Below are 17,532 nucleotides of genomic sequence, written 5' to 3' on the forward strand. Positions count from 1 at the left end.
TACAGTACATACAAACTAGGAGAAGTCTTTCATCTTGCTCCTCCCATCGTGGTTGTCTTTCCCCTCCCCTTTTAATAAAGCCTGCACTTGTTTTTATTCACACCCCTCAGTCAATCTTTTTCCCTTACCTGCAAAAAAAGAGCAACAACACACAATGCCTTTTCAAAAACAGTTAAAACCACTCAGAAAACATAGATGATGATGATGATGATGATGATGATGATAATTATTATTATTATTATTATTATTATTATTATTATTATTATTATTTTATTTATTTATACCCTGCCCATCTGGCTGGGTTTCCCCAGCCACTCTGGGCAGCTTCCAACAGAATATTAAAATACAATAGTCTATTAAACATTAAAAGCTTCCCTAAACAGGGCTGCCTTCAAATGTCTTCTAAAAGTCTGGTAGTTGTTTTTCTCTCCGACATCTGGTGGGAGGGCGTTCCACAGGGCGGGTGCCACTACCGAGAAGGCCCTCTGCCTGGTTCCCTGACAATAAAGTATTTATGTTTACAAAGCAGCAACAGTACAGTCAAGCACTCTTGACCAGTTTTAAAATCTTGTATCTGTCTTCTCCCTGAGCATGCCCACCTAAGGACAGAGAATTTGTAGAGCTGGAAGGGACCACAAGAGTCATCTAGTCCATCCCAGTGCAATGCAGGAATATTTTGCCCATCGTGGGGCTTGAACCCACAACCCTTAGATTAAGAGTCTCATGCTCTAACCAACCGAGCTTTGTCTCCAATTGCCTTGTTTTTGGTATGTGCTTTTGCCTGTTTTAGGGATTGCATCTGCCACAGGGAACATGCCTTTAAATCCCCCAATATCGCAGGAGATAAAGCAGCTATTGCTTCCTCTCCCAAGTCCTGTGGTTGCTACATAATTGGACTCAGCGCGATGGTTCTGCAATGAAGCGCATGCTTTGGATCTTACAAAATGAATGCAGTCCACAAAGACACTGCCTTGTGCTGTAACTGTGCTTGGCATCCTATTCCAGTACTAGCCCATCTTTCTGGCAGTCCGCAGTACCTTGTGCAGTTTTGCCTCTGGTCTTTTGAGCAGACAGTGACATTGAGCAGAAGAACAGGCATGCCTGTATGCCTTTGTTAAAGCCCATCAGTCCTCTTGCTGCTCCCTAGATATGCCCCAAACTCTCCGGGCTGTGGCACAGGCTAGCTGCCAAAGAATTCTTCCTTTGAAACCAGGCTGGCTGTACCTTCTAAGAATGTCACCAGGTGGCAGCAGAACCCAATGTTACTGCTACATGCTTGAGAGTTCCTTCTCTCCGAGCAAGTGGCAATGCGCCAAGTACGATGCATGGGAGGCAGCAAGAAATCTACAATTTATGTAGGGTTCCTCCTACCTCCCCCACTGTCTATACATGACAGCAGATCGCTTTGTAAAAGAATACTTTATCAACTCAATCTATGGCTGTGGGTACATTGCAGTTTATTCCAGCTCCAATGCTCTCCCCACACTGGTGTTTGAAGCCAGTTAGCCACAATTTTTTTTTATGCATCCTGCAGTTTCTTGAGGAATACGCCTGTTTGATGCATTTCCCGTCAGAGCAGTTTCCATACGATTTGAAAACATAAGCTGCAGTTAAACTGAGATGTGTACAGTTCAGGCAGCCACATGCTCATTGAATAGGAGTTTGTGAGGGGTGGGAGAACAAATCACATCACGGGCATTGGGTGAAATGCAGCAGAGGGAAAGTTTAAGCCACTAATGGGCTTATAGCCTAGACTGGACTCTTGATCTGATAAAGGAGGGCAGCTCTGATTAGCCATGATAGCAAAATAGAGATTTCACATTCAGAGAAGTTTACCTTTGAGTACCAGTTGCCAGGGAGCAAACAATGGGATGGTGTGTTTGTTTATTTGTGTGTTTCTTCATGGCTTGTTTGTGAGCTTCCAGAGGCATCTGACTAGCCACTGCTGAAAGAGAATTCCAGCATAGATGGACCCTTAATCTCAACAAGCAACTGGCCAGAGGGGCACATTCAGAGAAGCTCCTATTATTGGTTATGCTGGGGCTATCTTTCACCAATGGGTACATTGTCAAATCTAAGACTACAGATTACAATCACACCTCGGATTACAGCAGCTTCAGGTCACGGCTTTTCAGGTTGCGGACCGCCGAAACCTGGAAGTACCGGAACTGGTTACTTCTGGGTTTTGGCGGGGACGCATGCGCAGAAGCGCTAAATCACGCTTTGCGCATGCGCAGAAGTGCCGAATCGCAACCCATGCGTGTGCAGTCGTGGGTTGCAAACGCTGCGTGTTGTGAACGTGCATACTGCACGGATCACGTTCGCAACCCGAGCGTCCACTGTACCTGGTTCGTCCCAAGGCACAGGTAGTGTCCTGGTTCTCTGAAGCCAATCAGAATGCTGGCCTAGCTCTGGTCCATGTGTGGACTGGTTGGGACTAGATAGCAGAGCATCCTCACAGAGGTTCTATAGCAGCCTTCCCCAACTCTGCATAGTTTTGAATCACGGCTCCCATCACTCTTAGCCATGCTGCCTGGGATTGATGGGAGTTATAGTCCCAAGAACATCTGGAGGACAACAAGTTGTGGAAGGCTGTTCTGCAGACTTAAGTCAACAGGTAAACCAGATAATGCCCAGCTGAGTTGAGTGGGAGATGTTCAGGAGCACCAGAGTGCCCAAATTTGGACTTAGCAACTACAGGTCAGAGGGCCAAATCCCGCTCTCTATGGAATTGCCATTCTGTGCAGAGAGGTCACAGGATCATAGAGTTGGAAGGGACACCAAGAGTTATCTAGTCCACCCCACTGCTAGGCAGGAATCCCAAATAAACCATCCATGACCATCGAACCTCTGCTCAAAAGCCTCCAGTGAAGGTGTATTGAGGAGGCGGCAACAGGATTTGGAGGCAGCCAGTGGTGGGTGAGGGAGGGAGGGCCTCAGAACACTACCCTTCCTCCCTTCCTACTAGGCCCTCTTCACACATTTCACATTTTAGGTGTCTTAACTAAAAATGCAAAGCACAGATGCAACAAAAGGTGGTTGCTGTATGCACATGTATCATACAAGCAAGCACATGTCAGGCAGCAGTGTACACTTGTTGGCCGATCTGCATTTGCGGCTGTGCAATTTGTGGAACAGGACCAAAGTCACCCACCAGAAAGAGTACTTACTAGCCAGCCAGGGTCTCTACAATGGATGGATGATGAACTCCCAGAAAGGGTTGTTTCCTACCATCCATCCGCCCATCCCTTCACGGGTAGATGGAGGAGGAGTGGGGAAAGCAGGTTAGCGGTGGTCAGGGCACATCCGAACTATCAGCTGTCGTGGGACCTGTTCCTTGAAGTTCATAATTGGCATGGTTTGCCTCTAGCAAGTTCTGCCACCACACAAATCTCATTTCTGCAGTCAGGCAGTTTGGTCCATTTCAGTTCGCCTTTTAGCCTACAGGGCAAAGGCCTTGAGGGAAGATGTTGTGCAACTGCACAAACTTTGCCCAACTGGTCTGAGTGAGCACAATTTCCGTCTTTTTGTGTTGGATACAACTATTTTTCTTTGAGAACAATACAACCCACCTGTTGCTAATTCCCTCTTGTCCAAAGTTATAAGAGCAAACACAGCTTGGCTGCCGGGCTCCCAGCTGTCACCAGGCTCAGTAAACTGTAACCCCTTTGATTTCTTAACAGGGGTCTATTACATATTAATGCTCACCAGTTCTCACCATATGTTGCTGGTGGCCAAACAGGAAGCCTTTCAGTTCTCTCTTGGTTGCATGTGGCCTGATTGCTCTGCAAGTCCATTGTGGGCAGGATCCTGGCTCGGGAGGGTAAAACAAACCTGTTCTTACGGCGTTTAACAGCAGCCCAACATTAATAAAGGTGTGATGAAGTTTTTCCCATCACTATTTCTGGTGCTAAGTCAGAACAAACCGTTGCCTGCTTAGTACATTAGGCTTAAAAAGGTAAAGGGACCCCTGACCGTTAGGTCCAGTCGTGGCCGACTCTGGGGTTGCGGCGCTCATCTCGCTTTATTGGCCGAGGGAGCCGGCGTACAGCTTCCAGGTCATGTGGCCAGCATGACCAAGCCACTTCTGGTGAACCAGAGCAGCGCATGGAAATGCCGTTTACCTTCCCGCCGGAGCGGTACCTATTTATCTACTTGCACTTTGACATGCTTTCGAACTGCTAGGTTGGCAGGAGCAGGGACCGAGCAACGGGAGTTCACCCCGTCGTGGGGATTCGAACCGCCGACCTCCTGATCGGCAAGTCCTAGGCTCTGTGGTTTAACCCACAGCACCGTCGTGCAAAGACGGCAAAGACTATTAAAAAGACGGCAAAGTGGACTTGGCAAGGATTTCGGCCTAGATGTGGGATCTCCAGGACGACAACAGGCATTGATGGACATTGGGGAACGCAACCGGAAAAGGGGGGAGGGAAATTTGAAATCCAAAGGGTGTTAAATTATACTTTATTCTTTTTTCTATTTTTTTTTTAATTTAATCTGTTCTGCATATTTAAAAGGGGAACTCGTGGAAGGGAGCGAGGTCGATTTTAGGGGAGGGAAAAACATTTTTAACATTGCGTTAATTGCAATAAGTTTAAAATTTGGGGTAAGAACTTGTTGAATTTATTTGAAGGAATTGGAATACAAGAGGGGGTGGGGAGGGGAAGTCCTGGAAGGATGTTAATGAAAATAAGGTTATAAATTTTTCTTTCTTTTGTCTTCTTTTCATTTTTGTTATATTTGAAAATGTTCAATAAATATTATTTTAAAAAAAACAAACAAACCCACAGCACCACTAGCATAAAAGCACAGGATCTGGGTCAGTAAGTAACTGTCAAACTGACTTGCATAGAGCCACTGATCGCCCCTTCCAACCTACTCCAAACTGGTTGGTAAAAAAAACACCATACCTTGAGTATGAAATTCATGCTGCCTCCTCCAACACGAATCATTGTTGAACGCACTGTAGATACAGTGGTACCTCGGGTTAAGAACTTAATTCGTTCTGGAGGTCCATTCTTAACCTGAAACTGTTCTTAATCTGAGGTACCACTTTAGCTAATGGGGCCTCCTGCCGCTGCACGATTTCTGTTCTCATCCTGAAGCAAAGTTCTTAACCTGAGGTACTATTTCTGGGTTAGCAGAGTCTGTAACCTGAAGCGTCTGTAACCCCAGGTACCACTGTACATGAAGAAATTCTGGAGCTGAAACTCTCCCTCACACACCTGATTTCTACATCAATAAAAGCTGCACCTGTTTAACTTCTGAGTGCCAAGCTGCTGTTAAGCATTCAGAAGCAAGACTAGAAAAACAGTAAGGAAAGTTCTATTGAGAGGTATTGTTTATTTCAGGTTCTCAGTTCTCTCAGCTCATTGCGCCTCTTTGTTAATTTAATCAAATAGAAAGATGGATTGCTGAATGGTTACGGTGATGGTATAATTTATAATATAACCTGGGGTCAGCTATGGCTGCCCATGACCCAAATCTAGCCTCTGAAGTACTATTTGGGCTTCTCAACTTCAACCCTCTAGGCAGAAGAGTTACAGATAAGTGGTGTTATGGTGATGGGACCTTATAGCAAGCCTGTTGGGGAAGGGAATATCAGGATGTAGTCCAACAGGAAGGCTAGTGATCAGCCAGGGGTGAAAAGTCTCCTCTGCAAACCCTTCCAGTCCACTTATCTTGCTTGATCCCAGTGCTAAGTCCATCAAAAAACCACCTTGTTTTGGCTGCCGGATCCATATTCTATGGGAAATTGGGAAGGTGTCCAAACCAGTCCCGATATGACTAATACGCCAGATGTGGCTGTTCTTATGCATGGCACAAAGCCTGTAATGTAAACTCTCAATTGTTCCTCTCCTTCCTCTGTAGACCATTTGGCTGGTAGGGTTTTAATGCTTCCTTGACTGCCTCAATGCAGGTTTCTTGAAGGAAAGGATGTTTACCAGATCGCAGGCCTTTACCCTAGAAAGTAAAACCTGCCACACTGTTCACAATCCTCACAGTGGGGAAAACACATACTCGCCTGACCTTTTGCCCATGATCAGATACAGGCAGTTTCCAAAATGGAAAATAATCCCCATGAGAGGACAAGTTGCCTTATGAAGCAGCACTTATGAGCAGGCATAGGCAAACTCCGGCCCTCCAGATGTTTGGGACTACAATTCCCATCACCCTTAGCTAACAGGACCAGTGGTCAGGGATGATGGGAATTGTAGTCCCAAACTTCTGGAGGGCCGGAGTTGGCCTATGCCTGCTTATGAGTTTCCTGTAAATATTACATGAGAGTAGTGCATCTGGAGCAAGACAGCTGCTGGAGCCACTAAACCTTGCTGGGGACCCTATACACTACCAAAGTTTATCAGCTTCTCCCCCACTTTTCCTGATAGCAATTTCAGTGTGTGAGTATGCTGCTGCTCATTGCAAAGGTATCAAAATTCTTTTACGTTCTAGGATTTTGATCTGGACTACTCAGTGATTGGATGTGGGTGGCGCTGTGGGTTAAGCCTAGGACTTGCCGATCAGAAGGTCGGCGGTTCGAATCCCCGCAATGGGGTGAGCTCCCGTTGCTCGGTCTCAGCTCCTGCCAACCTAGCAGTTCAAAAGCACATCAAAGTGCAAGTAGATAAATAGGTACCACTCCGGCGGGGAGATAAACGGTGTTTCCGTGCGCTGCTCTGGTTCGCCAGAAGCGGCTTAGTCATGCTGGCCACATGACCCGGAAGCTGCATGCCGGTTCCCTAGGCCTATAGAGCGAGATGAGCGCCGCAACCCCAGAGTCATCCACAACTGGACCTAATGGTCAGGGGTCCCTTTACCTTTACCTTTAATAAAGGTATTACACTACTGCTCCTGTTTATACTGGGTATAATACCCATAAAGTTCAATGACAATAAAATTAGTAAGAAAAACAGTTATAACACTGCACCGAGGCAACTTTTGTTTCCTTTTTTTCTTTCAAGTTTTCTTATAAACAGTGCTTTTTTCCAGCCGGAACTCGCCGGACCTCAGTTCCAGCACCTCTCAGGTGGGTGCCATTGCCATTAGAAGAGAACAAGGGGGGGGGGGCATTCATGCTCTGGCACCTCTTTCCCTAGAAAAATATTTAAAAATGGGTCCATCTGAATGTGAGAGATGAATGGACCCATTTCCTCTCTCCCCTTTAAGAAAATGCTTCACATTTTTCTGTATATGATATAGAGTATGGGACAGAGCACCAATTCCATCAGTGGAATGTGGTACAGAGCATGGTCTTTGCTAAGACTGTTCAGGGCAGCTAACCAATTACAGGTCCATGCATACTGCAGCTATCATCCTTACGCCGTTTATCCATACAGTTCTTTAATGTAGACAGTAAGCTTCCTTTAAGGGACGCAGGTGGCGCTGTGGGTTAAACCACAGAGCCTAGGACTTGCCGATCAGAAGGTCAGCAGTTCGAATCACTGCAACGCGGTGAGCTCCAGTTCCTTGGTCCCTGCTCCTGCCAACCTAGCAGTTCGAAAGCATGTCAAAGTGCAAGTAGATAAATAGGTACTGCTCCGGTGGGAAGGTAAACGGCATTTCCGTGCGCTGCTCTGGTTCGCTAGAAGCAGCTTAGTCATGCTGGCCACATGACCCGGAAGCTGTACGCTGGCTCCCTCGGCCAATAAAGCGAGATGAGCACCACAACCCCAAAGTCAGTCACGACTGGACCTAATGGTCAGGGGTCCCTTTACCTTTTAAGCTTCCTTTATCTCCATTAACACTTTGCTGCCCAAATGACTTTCACCTCCAAATCAATGCTTTCCCACACTTTCCCCTTCCTCAATCTGGATTTTCTCTTTTGAAGTACAGTGGTACCTCGGGCTACATACGCTCCAGGTTACATACCCTTCAGGTTACAGACTCCACTAACCCAGGAGTAGTACCTCGGGTTAAGAACTTTGCTTCAGGATGAGAACAGAAATCAGGCTCCGGCGGCGCGGCAGCAGCGCGAGGCCCCATTAGCTAAAGTGGTGCTTCAGGTTAAGAACAGTTTCAGGTTAAGAACGGACCTCCGGAACGAATTAAGTACTTAACCCGAGGTACCACTGTATATATTTTATGAGAAAATCCAGATTGAGGGAGGGGGAAGTGTGGGAAGGCAGTGATTTGAAGGGGAAAGTCATAAGGACAATTAAGAACTAACCAAGGTACAAGTAAACTCACCCCTCTCCACATTACATGGCAGTATGGATAAGCTCACAGAGAGGGTTGAAGAGGAAAGGATTTGCTTTTGTTTTTAATGGGTGCAGGAAGAGATGCAGGAAATGCTCAGTTCCCTGAAAATGAGAGAGCACACTTCAGACTCCAGAATCTCTTCCTTTTTGCTCAATTTATTTTCTCTTCTTCAAGTTACCTTCCTTCCCTGTTTCTACATCTATGAGGCTGGTGATCCCTCTGGGCACGGTAAAGTTGGGGCAGGGCTGCCAGGAAGGCTTGAGTGGGCAAAGCTGGATGGGTTTGGTGAGACATAAAATACTTCCAGGCAGTCAAATATTATGGGATAGGTGCTCTTCATGTGTGCATCCACACAGCACTGCTGCCATCAAAACACTGTACTCTTTTTCTCTGTTGCCAATGGCCTCTTTGCAGTATCTGAACAACCTGTGTATAAAATTAAGCCGCCATCCGGAATCACACAGAATGTTGCTGGGTTTTTTTTAATACAAAATATATTAGGATATTTCACAGCGAATAAGCCTCTGCCCCAAGATTGAGCACATTCACTAGGAAAGCAAAACAACAAAATCTCACAAGAACGAAACCCTCCTCCCATTGAGGAAATACACATACCTTCTTTTTTTTTCTTTTTTAAATTTACCTCCAAGAGTAACCCAGGAAGCAATACACTTGGTGGTGGAATCCAGCAGTATTGTCTGTTTACAACACTCATAATGGTATTTATCCTGAAATGTACATAGGTTTTGATCTTTGCGTTGTGTTTGTGCATGAAATACGGTCTGTTTCACACAATTATCATTCCACAGAGGGGATGGGAGGTGTGTGACATTTTCTGTTTAAGGAAGCGCTTAGTCCATTGCCCTTAGAACGAACGACGCCCTTTTCACACACTATGGAGAATCAAAGGAGCTGAAGATGTTTCAGCGACTTGCAGAGAGAAGGTGGATCTGCGGCTGCTAAATACTGGCAGCACAGCCAGTCCTCCAGTTCGACGCCCCGCTCAGCGTCCACCGCCCTCTCGGCAAACTTCATCATGAGCAACGCCCGCTTCATGTCGATCCAGTTGTGAAGCGCTTCCTCGTGGTTAAGGGCCTGATCCGTCAAGTCTTTCCGGGGACCCCACAGCAGGCACTGCAGGATCTGCTTGGCCTCCACGATGCGGATGCGTTTGATGGGGTCTGCTTCCAGCAGCAAGTGAGCCAGTTGCTGGAGCCCCCGGGAATAAATGGAGAGGTGCGGCAGTGGCGGAAGGTCATCCTGGCTGTACTCCTGCTCCCGGAGGTGAGCTTTCACTTCGAAGGGGTTGGGCTGGTGTAGAAGCTCGTAGATGAGGATGCCGGTTTGGAACTCGTCAAATTTTTTGTACTGGGAGGCGGAGACGATCTCCGGGGCCAAGCGAGCCTGGTTCTTCTTCGCTTTGGACTCGGCGGCGCCCGGCTTCTGCTTGGCTTTCAAAAAGTTGCTGATGATGAGCCGTGGCAGATGTTTGTCCTCTCTGCTTTTGCTGCAGCTGGAGGGAGGTCTGCAGTGGACCAGCAGCAAGTTCTCAAGGCAAAGGTCTCTGTGGATGACGCTGTACTCCTTGAGGTGTTCCAGCCCGTTGCAGAGTTGCAGGAGAAGGAAACACACCCGCCGCTCGTACAGCTCCGGCTTCGCTTTGTGGAAGGGGCCGGAACCCCTCACGAAGTCGGCGGCAGTCTGGTGCGGGACCTCGCGGGTGATGACGACCACGCAGTCTTGCTCGTTGGTGGCGCGGGAGGGGCCCTGGCCGTCCGCGGAAGCGTTTTTCAACATGCTGGAGGGCACCGTGGCAACAAAATGCCCACAGTCCTGCTGGATGTTGAAGTGGACCGGGACGGAAGGGCTGCAGCAGGACGTTGCGGCTTTCGTGTCTTGAGTTTTACATATCTGTGAATGGAAAGCAGGAAAGGGACAGAAGTGAAGTCAAAGGTCAGTTCCGTTTGGGATAGGGAAGGAGGTAAGGGAATGGAAAAACTTGATTTAGGGAAATGTGAACCCACAAAAGCATCAGGGTCTGAATGTAAGTAGGTACTGATCAGGCCACTATTGTTATTCGGATGGTGAGGATGATGATGATGATGATAATAATAATAATACAGTGGTACCTCGGGTTACATACGCTTCAGGTTACAGACTCCACTAACCCAGAAATAGCGCTTCAGGTTAAGAACTTTGCTTCAGGATAAGGACAGAAATCGGGCTCCGGCGGCACAGCGGCAGCAGGAGGCCCCATTAGCTAAAGTGGTGCTTCAGGTTAAGAACAGTTTCAGGTTAAGAATGGACCTCTGGAATGAATTAAGTACTTAACCTGAGATACCACTGTAATAATAATTCTGTTCTTCCTCCCCAAAGGAGCCCATGGCCAATTATTATTGGTTCGCATCCAACTAAGGTTTCCTCAGCGCATGGGTGGAATTCAATGTGGCGTTAAGGAGATTGTGGGGTTCTCCTAACCCTCCAAAATGGACCTGGAAGAGGCACAGCAGGCAAATCTGGAGAGGAGATGGGGGAAAGTTGTGTTGCACTAGGTACAAGTCCTTGCACTGACTTCAGGTAATGGAAGCAGGTAGTTCAATGTGGGCCACTGACAGAAATTTCCATTTGTCCACTCTGAGTTTGATGACTGTTGGATACAACCTAATAATATCAATATTATCCTTTCGTTCCTCCCTAAAGGAGACCAGGGTAGCAAACAACTGCAACAACAAAATACAAACATTTAAAAATAAACCACAACATCTAGAAAGCACCATGTTGGCTAGCTCATCCTAAAGTCTTACCAAAGTCTCACTTCACCATAACTGATATAATTTTCTCAAAAAATTACCTCTGCCAAAACTTGGATAAAAATTAAAAATAAAACATACTCGCGCACAAAAAACATATGAAGATGATTAGTAGCAGCCGAGTAAGCAGCAATGGGGGTTCTGGAAACCTGTGAGTTTAAAAGTTCAAAAACACCCAGATCTATAATAAAGGTAAAAATAACTTTAACAACTAGGGAAACTCCCCAAAGGAAGTCTTTATCTTGGTGTCTACAATTGAGTAATCAGACCTGAGGGTGCATCTACACCTGTAGACCGTTGCACTGTTGTCATTTCAATTTTGCCTTCATGTGGCTGTTGCTAAAAGCTTAGTAATGGGGGATGGCTAAGGCACACCAAAGATGGGGACGAGGGCCATTGTAACTCAGTGGAAAACAGCCAAACCCAAAATAAAAGCTAGCTGATACAGTTTCCTTAATTCTTCTAAAATTACTCTCCCCCCCCCCCCTACTTTCCAAGGGGTAAAGTCAAATGTCTTGCATCAAATCCTGGGCCACTTTTAAAACTAACCAATTTATTATGCCATATATGAAGCAGAATCCAGGTCCACTTTTCGTTGCTCCTATTTTCTTAAGTTTAAATAAAACGAAGCAGCATGGTCCGAAACCTTCCCCCAAAACTTTATTTATTCAATTTATTCATTTTGTGCCCTTCACTCCAGATGGGTCAAGGGCAGGTTGTAAAAATGTCGCCAGCGAAACTGGTATGATTTGCAACACAATAATAAAATGAAAGCCTCAAAGCACAGGTTTGGACGATCTCCAGGTGGAGCCTATTCAGCAAACCGTTGGCATACTCCTGAGCTGCATCTGTGTCATGATGGGCACACAGCAACATGCCTGGCACATTGCAGCAAGTCCAGACATTATTCAGGGGCCTTCCTACTTCTCACTTGGAAGTATCCAGCTGTCAGGGAACTGACATCGGAGCCAGAAGTGGAGGCAGGGCTCCCAAGCGATGCCGGAGAAGGGCCAAGCAGGAAGAGAGGGAACTCATCGGCTGGGGAAGGAAATCAGCGTAACACCAGGGATAAAGGGGGGCGGTTGGGGGAATCGGAGAGGGGTCTCCAGGACTCTTCGCTGAAGACCAGCGGGGAAAGCACAGGTCCTCCTCTGCCCACACCCACCCTGCGCAGAAGACTTCCACGCAGGGAAAGTAGGCGTAGACTTGGCGTCAAAGAGCTTTTGTGCTGGAAGAAGTTTAAGAAACGCCCACTGACGGATTCTGCTAGCGACTGAACAGCCATGGAGTGAAGGGGCTGTCAGCCAAGACAGGTTTAACCAGGCAACCTAGCCAGTAGTGGCGGTAACTTACGCATGAGCAACCCCTTATAACCATTACACCAGCAGAGGCAGCCTAAATAGAAATACCGTATTTTTCGCTCCATAAGACGCTCCAGACCATAAGACGCACCTAGTTTTTGGAGAAGGAAAACAAGAAAAAAAAATATTCCAAATCTCAAAAGCCAGAACAGCAAGAGGGATAGTTGTGCAGTGAAAGCAGTGAACCCTCTTGCTGTTCTGGCTTCTGGGATAGCTGTGCAGCCTGCATTCGCTCCATAAGACGCACACACATTTCCCCTTACTTTTTAGAAGGGAAAAAGTGAGTCTTATAGAGCAAAAAATACGGTACTTTATTGTCACTGTACCACTTGTTTACAGTGAGATTGAATGGGGCCCCCCTCCCCTCCCACAATCTCTCAGTCCTTGTTACACTCTGTGTGTACAACCACCAACCCTGAAGATCAGCTGCAATGTTGCTGTCTTCCATTCAGCAGCCTCATGGCCCATGGGTAGAAACTGGTCTTTAACCTGCTGGTGCAGCTTATCATGCTTCTCTATCTCCTGGGCAGGAGATTAAAAAGGTGCTGGCCAGGGTGTGAGTCATCCCCAAGAATGTTCCTCGCTCTTCTGAGGCAACGGTCTCCTGCGATAACATCTAGCGGACTCAGGGGACAGCCCATGATATCCTGTGCTGTCTTCATCACCCTCTGTAGGGACTTTCTGTCCATGGCTGTCAAACCAGCGTACCACACCGTAATACAGTATGAGAGAACACTTTCTATTGTGGACCGATAGAAGGAAATCATCAGTTGCTGTCTAACATTGTTCTTTCACAAGACCCTAAGGAAATGAAGTCTGTTGGGCCTTCCTAACCACCTGGGCTGTATTGACCTTCCAAGTAAGATCTTCACTAAGAGGGATTCCCAGGAATTTAAAGGAGAAGCCACTATTGGAAGCACAGATGGGCCAGAATAGCTCCGTCAGTAGAGCATGAGACTCTTAATCTCTCAGGGTTGTGGGTTCAAGACCCACACTGGGCAAAAAGATTCCTGGTCCCTTCAATTCTATGATTCATGTTGAACCCTCCATGAAAATATTATTTGTTTAGATGAGTAATAATATTTGTTTAGATTTGTTCGGTTAAGTATGTTTAGAAAATAATATTTGTTTAAATAAAACAAGCTATTGAGTCCAAAAGAGGTACAGAAGGATCCACAAATAATAACAGCAATTGATTTAAAGCACCTTCTGTTTAGGGACTAAGTTGTTTCTCTTGCTTCTTAATAGCATCAGTGGCTGGGAATGAGTCTAATAAAATCTCTGGACAGCAAATTCATTTTAAGTGGATTCCACATGGTAATATTATTCATTATTGGTTGTGAGATGCTCTTGCCTGCTCTGAGACATTGATGGGCTCCTTTAGGCTATGGAGCACATTTTCCTGCTGCTATTGTTCTCCAGAGCTGCGCTGCTGTGTACAATCAGACTGTGTAGAATCCCGTTGGTGGTAATAGGATGGAAGCAGCCCAAAGGAGCCCAGGGACTGCAGCCTCACTTTCCTACCTTTGCCAAATGCACTGTGCAGAAGTAATAATCAAGTAACAAACAAACAAGCAAACAAACAAACTGAAGAGTCTGATCACGTGACTGAATTACAAGCATGTTTATAGGGCCAGCACAGAGGAATACAGTGGTGCCCCGCAAGACGAACGCCTCGCAAGACGGAAAACCCGCTAGACAAAAGGGTTTTCCGTTTTGGAGGCGCTTCGCTAAACGAATTTCTCTATGGGGTTGCTTCGCAAGACGAAAAAATCTTGCGAGTTCCCGCGGGTTTTTTCCCCGCTTTCCCCCCCCTTTCCTAAGCCGCTAAGCCGCTTATCAGCTGTTCCGCTGATAAGCCGCCTCTCAGCTGATCGCTAAAAGCCGCTAAGCCGCTAATAGCGCTAATCCGCTAAGCCGTCAATGGGCTTGCATTGCAAGATGAAAAAACCGCTAGACGAAGAGAATCGCAGAACGGATTAATTTCGTCTTGCGAGGCACCACTGTATATTTTGAGAGCCAAACTAGACAATTGGCAGAAGAATGGGATTTGGAAACCTGAGTCTCTGCGGAGCATCTATAAAAGCTTTGGTTGGGGTGAGCAGAGGGAAAGGAGGGGGAAATTTGGAGGGTGAAAGTAGCAAGCGCTGCCATCCATTTCTCCCCCTTCGTTTTCTCTTCCAGGCCTTCCCACCCTCACCCACCCCCAACTACAGCACACATGTCTGTAGACCCTGGCTGGGAAAGGAAAAAGGGAGAAGTAGAGATGCTTTGGAATTATGGCGCTGGAGGAGACTCTTGAGAGTCCCATGGACTGCAAGAAGATCAAACCTCTCCAATCTGAAGGAAATCAGCCCTGAGTGCTCACTGGAAGGACAAATCGTGAAGCTGAGACTCCAATACTTTGGCCACCTCATGAGAAGAGAAGACCCCCTGGAAAAGACCCTGATGTTGGGAAAGATGGAGGGCACAAGGAGAAGGGGACGACAGAGGACGAGATGGTTGGACAGTGTTCTCGAAGCTACCAGCATGAGTTTGACCAAGCTGTGGGAGGCAGTGGAAGACAGGGGTGCCTGGCGTGCTCTGGTCCAGGGGGTCACGAAGAGGCGGACACGACTAAACGACTAAACAACAACAAGTGGATGGGAGAAGAGTTAAGCATCCCTCCCCCTTGCTACTGTGCACCTTGAAATTGAGCTCCCTGCACCTCTTTTTACATCTTTGGTAGAGAGCCATATTCTTAAGTCCCTGGTCTTCTGTCGAAGATAAAAGGAAGATTTTTTTTTTTTTGGAAAAGAGAATATTTTGGCTCCATTTCCCCCACAATTCATGCATAAGAGTTGAAGCACTAGCAGGGTCTAGGATTCTAAGGCATGACAGGAAGCTCATCTTAGCTCAAACTTTGAAACAGGCTTGTCGAAGCCTGACTTGAGGCAACAATCAGATCTGTAGCTTCTTTCATGTCTGCAGTCAGTGCAACAATATCACATTCACAGGGAAAGAAAAAGGAAAGGCACAAAAGCCCTGAAACCACTGTCTGTCAGAAATATTCCAGCGACGAAAATGAAAGCATTCCAAAAAGTTGCCTAGCTACATTTCCCCACTTAGAACTCGCACACACAGCAGCGGAGCTTGTATCTCAGTTCTTTGGCTCAGCTTTAGCATGCTACCGTCTGCCAGAGTCAGACAATAAAGGCGCATTTTGTAATGCGGGGGACACACACGTGTGGTCTGCAACAAACACAAAACAAGGTTTGTCTCCTTCCCTTGCCATCACGCTCCCTCTGTAGCGTGGATCCACTGGGAGCCCAAACTGAGTGAAGTAAGCCGAGTGGCAGAAAGGCAGGCCTTTTTTCCCCTTTGTGAAATGGGCATCAACGCAGACGCCCCTGCGTGCGATGCATTGAAAATGAGCCCCGCAATTCACACAGGGGGGAGGAAAAGATGTTGGGACTAGAAATTATGCAGTTTCAGGCCCTCTTAAGGTCTAAGCCTCTAAGCCAAAATTAGACAGGCACATAACGTCATGATGCTTAGACACACACTCAAGACAATTTTATTCAAGGAGGCTTTACCACGCAGTGTGTGTGTTGCTAATGGAATTTAACGAAGATCATGGCCACTGGGCCCATCACCTCCTGGCAAATAGAAGGGGAAGAAATGGAGGCAGTGAGAGATTTTACTTTCTTGGGCTCCATGATCACTGCAGATGGTGACAGCAGTCACAAAATTAAAAGACTCCTGCTACTTCGGAGAAAAGCAGTGACAAACCTAGACAGCATCTTAAAAAGCAGAGACAACACCTTGCCAACAAAGGCCTGTATAGTTAAAGCTATGGTTTTCCCAGTAGTGATGTATGGAAATGAGAGCTGGACCATAAAGAAGGCTGATTGCTGAAGAACTGATGCTTTTGAATTATGGTGCTGGAGGAGACTCTTGAGAGTCCCATGGAAGAAGATCAAACCTATCCATTCTTAAGGAAATCAGCCCTGAGTGCTCACTGGAAGGACAGATCGTGAAGCTGAGGCTCCAATACTTTGGCCACCTCATGAGAAGAGAAGACTCCCTGGAAAAGACCCTGATGTTGGGAAAGATGGAGGGCACAAGGAGAAGGGGACGACAGAGGACGAGATGGTTGGACAGTGTTCTCGAAGCTACCAGCATGAGTTTGACCAAACTGCGGAAGGCAGTGGAAGACAGGAGTGCCTGGCGTGCTCTGGTCCATGGGGTCACGAAGAGTCGGACACGACTAAACAACTAAACAACAACAATTTGTAAATGGGGTTCTATGGTTTTCTAGACTTTATAATATATAGTTTTATCATTTTTAGAGCTTTGTAGAAATATTTTATTGCTTTTAGAAAGTGCTTTTTGCGTGTTAAGAAGTAAAACCTACACAAATTCAGAATGCAGTCCCTAAGACAGTTGGGTGGCGCCTTGTATGCCTCATCCTGACAAAACCTGCAGCCAAGTTGGTGCCAAATGTATTTTTTTCCCTGCTTTTCTTTTCACACGCTGGGCAGAATATTAGTTTGAGTTCCTCACCTGAAGCTTTATGAATTTATATATTGTAACATCACGAATGGAAATCATTAATTATGTAGCTGTTGACTAAGGGATTATTATTATAACTGAAATGCAACTGACATTAATTAAGATTACAGAACGCAGTGATGTAAGATCAGAAGTGCACCCAAACCATCATGTGGGGAGCCACTTTAATTAAAACGTATTAATTGGAAGTTGATTGGTATTTTGATAATTGTATAATTTGGGAAGTAATTGTTATTGTTATAATTTGGCTTTTATTGGGGTATATTGGGAAACTAATTTAAAGATTTTATTAAGAAAGAAGAAGAATCCACCACATTATGAAAAAAATGACTTGCAAAACTGTATACTAGTCGGAACAGCAAATTAAAAATTAGGAGAAATTTCCACTAAAATGCCAGCTGACGTATTTTCATGAGGATTTAAAAACAAACAAACAAAACTACAGATTGCTGCAGAAACATGGAGAACTTAATTTAAGATTGGGGGAAATGAGAAACCGAGGGAACTGAAATTGGCAGATCCTTCTGTCCCCACTCACAGAAAAGAAGGCCAGAGCCTGTTCATTCTGCTGGGGTTCATGCAAGAGAGAGTAAAAACAATCCTGGGAA

At 46.2% G+C, this 17,532-nt stretch overlaps 1 protein-coding gene across 4 annotated transcripts in view; it reads right to left on the bottom strand.

Annotated features, from left to right (window-relative positions):
* Nucleotides 1-8,665: 8,665 nt before the first annotated feature.
* Nucleotides 8,666-17,532, bottom strand: part of PRAG1 (PEAK1 related, kinase-activating pseudokinase 1) — an 82,299-nt gene continuing 73,432 nt past the window's right edge. For all 4 annotated transcript variants that reach the window (XM_079959158.1, XM_079959156.1, XM_079959157.1 and 1 more), the window contains exon 6: nucleotides 8,666-10,110. In XM_079959158.1, coding sequence (XP_079815284.1) covers nucleotides 9,103-10,110 — 1,008 coding nt within the window. In that variant the 3' untranslated portion in view covers nucleotides 8,666-9,102. The remainder of the gene's footprint in view (nucleotides 10,111-17,532) is intronic.

The sequence above is a fragment of the Podarcis cretensis genome, assembly GCF_951804945.1.
Source record: "Podarcis cretensis genome assembly, chromosome: 17".
NCBI classification, from domain to species: Eukaryota; Metazoa; Chordata; class Lepidosauria; order Squamata; family Lacertidae; genus Podarcis; species Podarcis cretensis.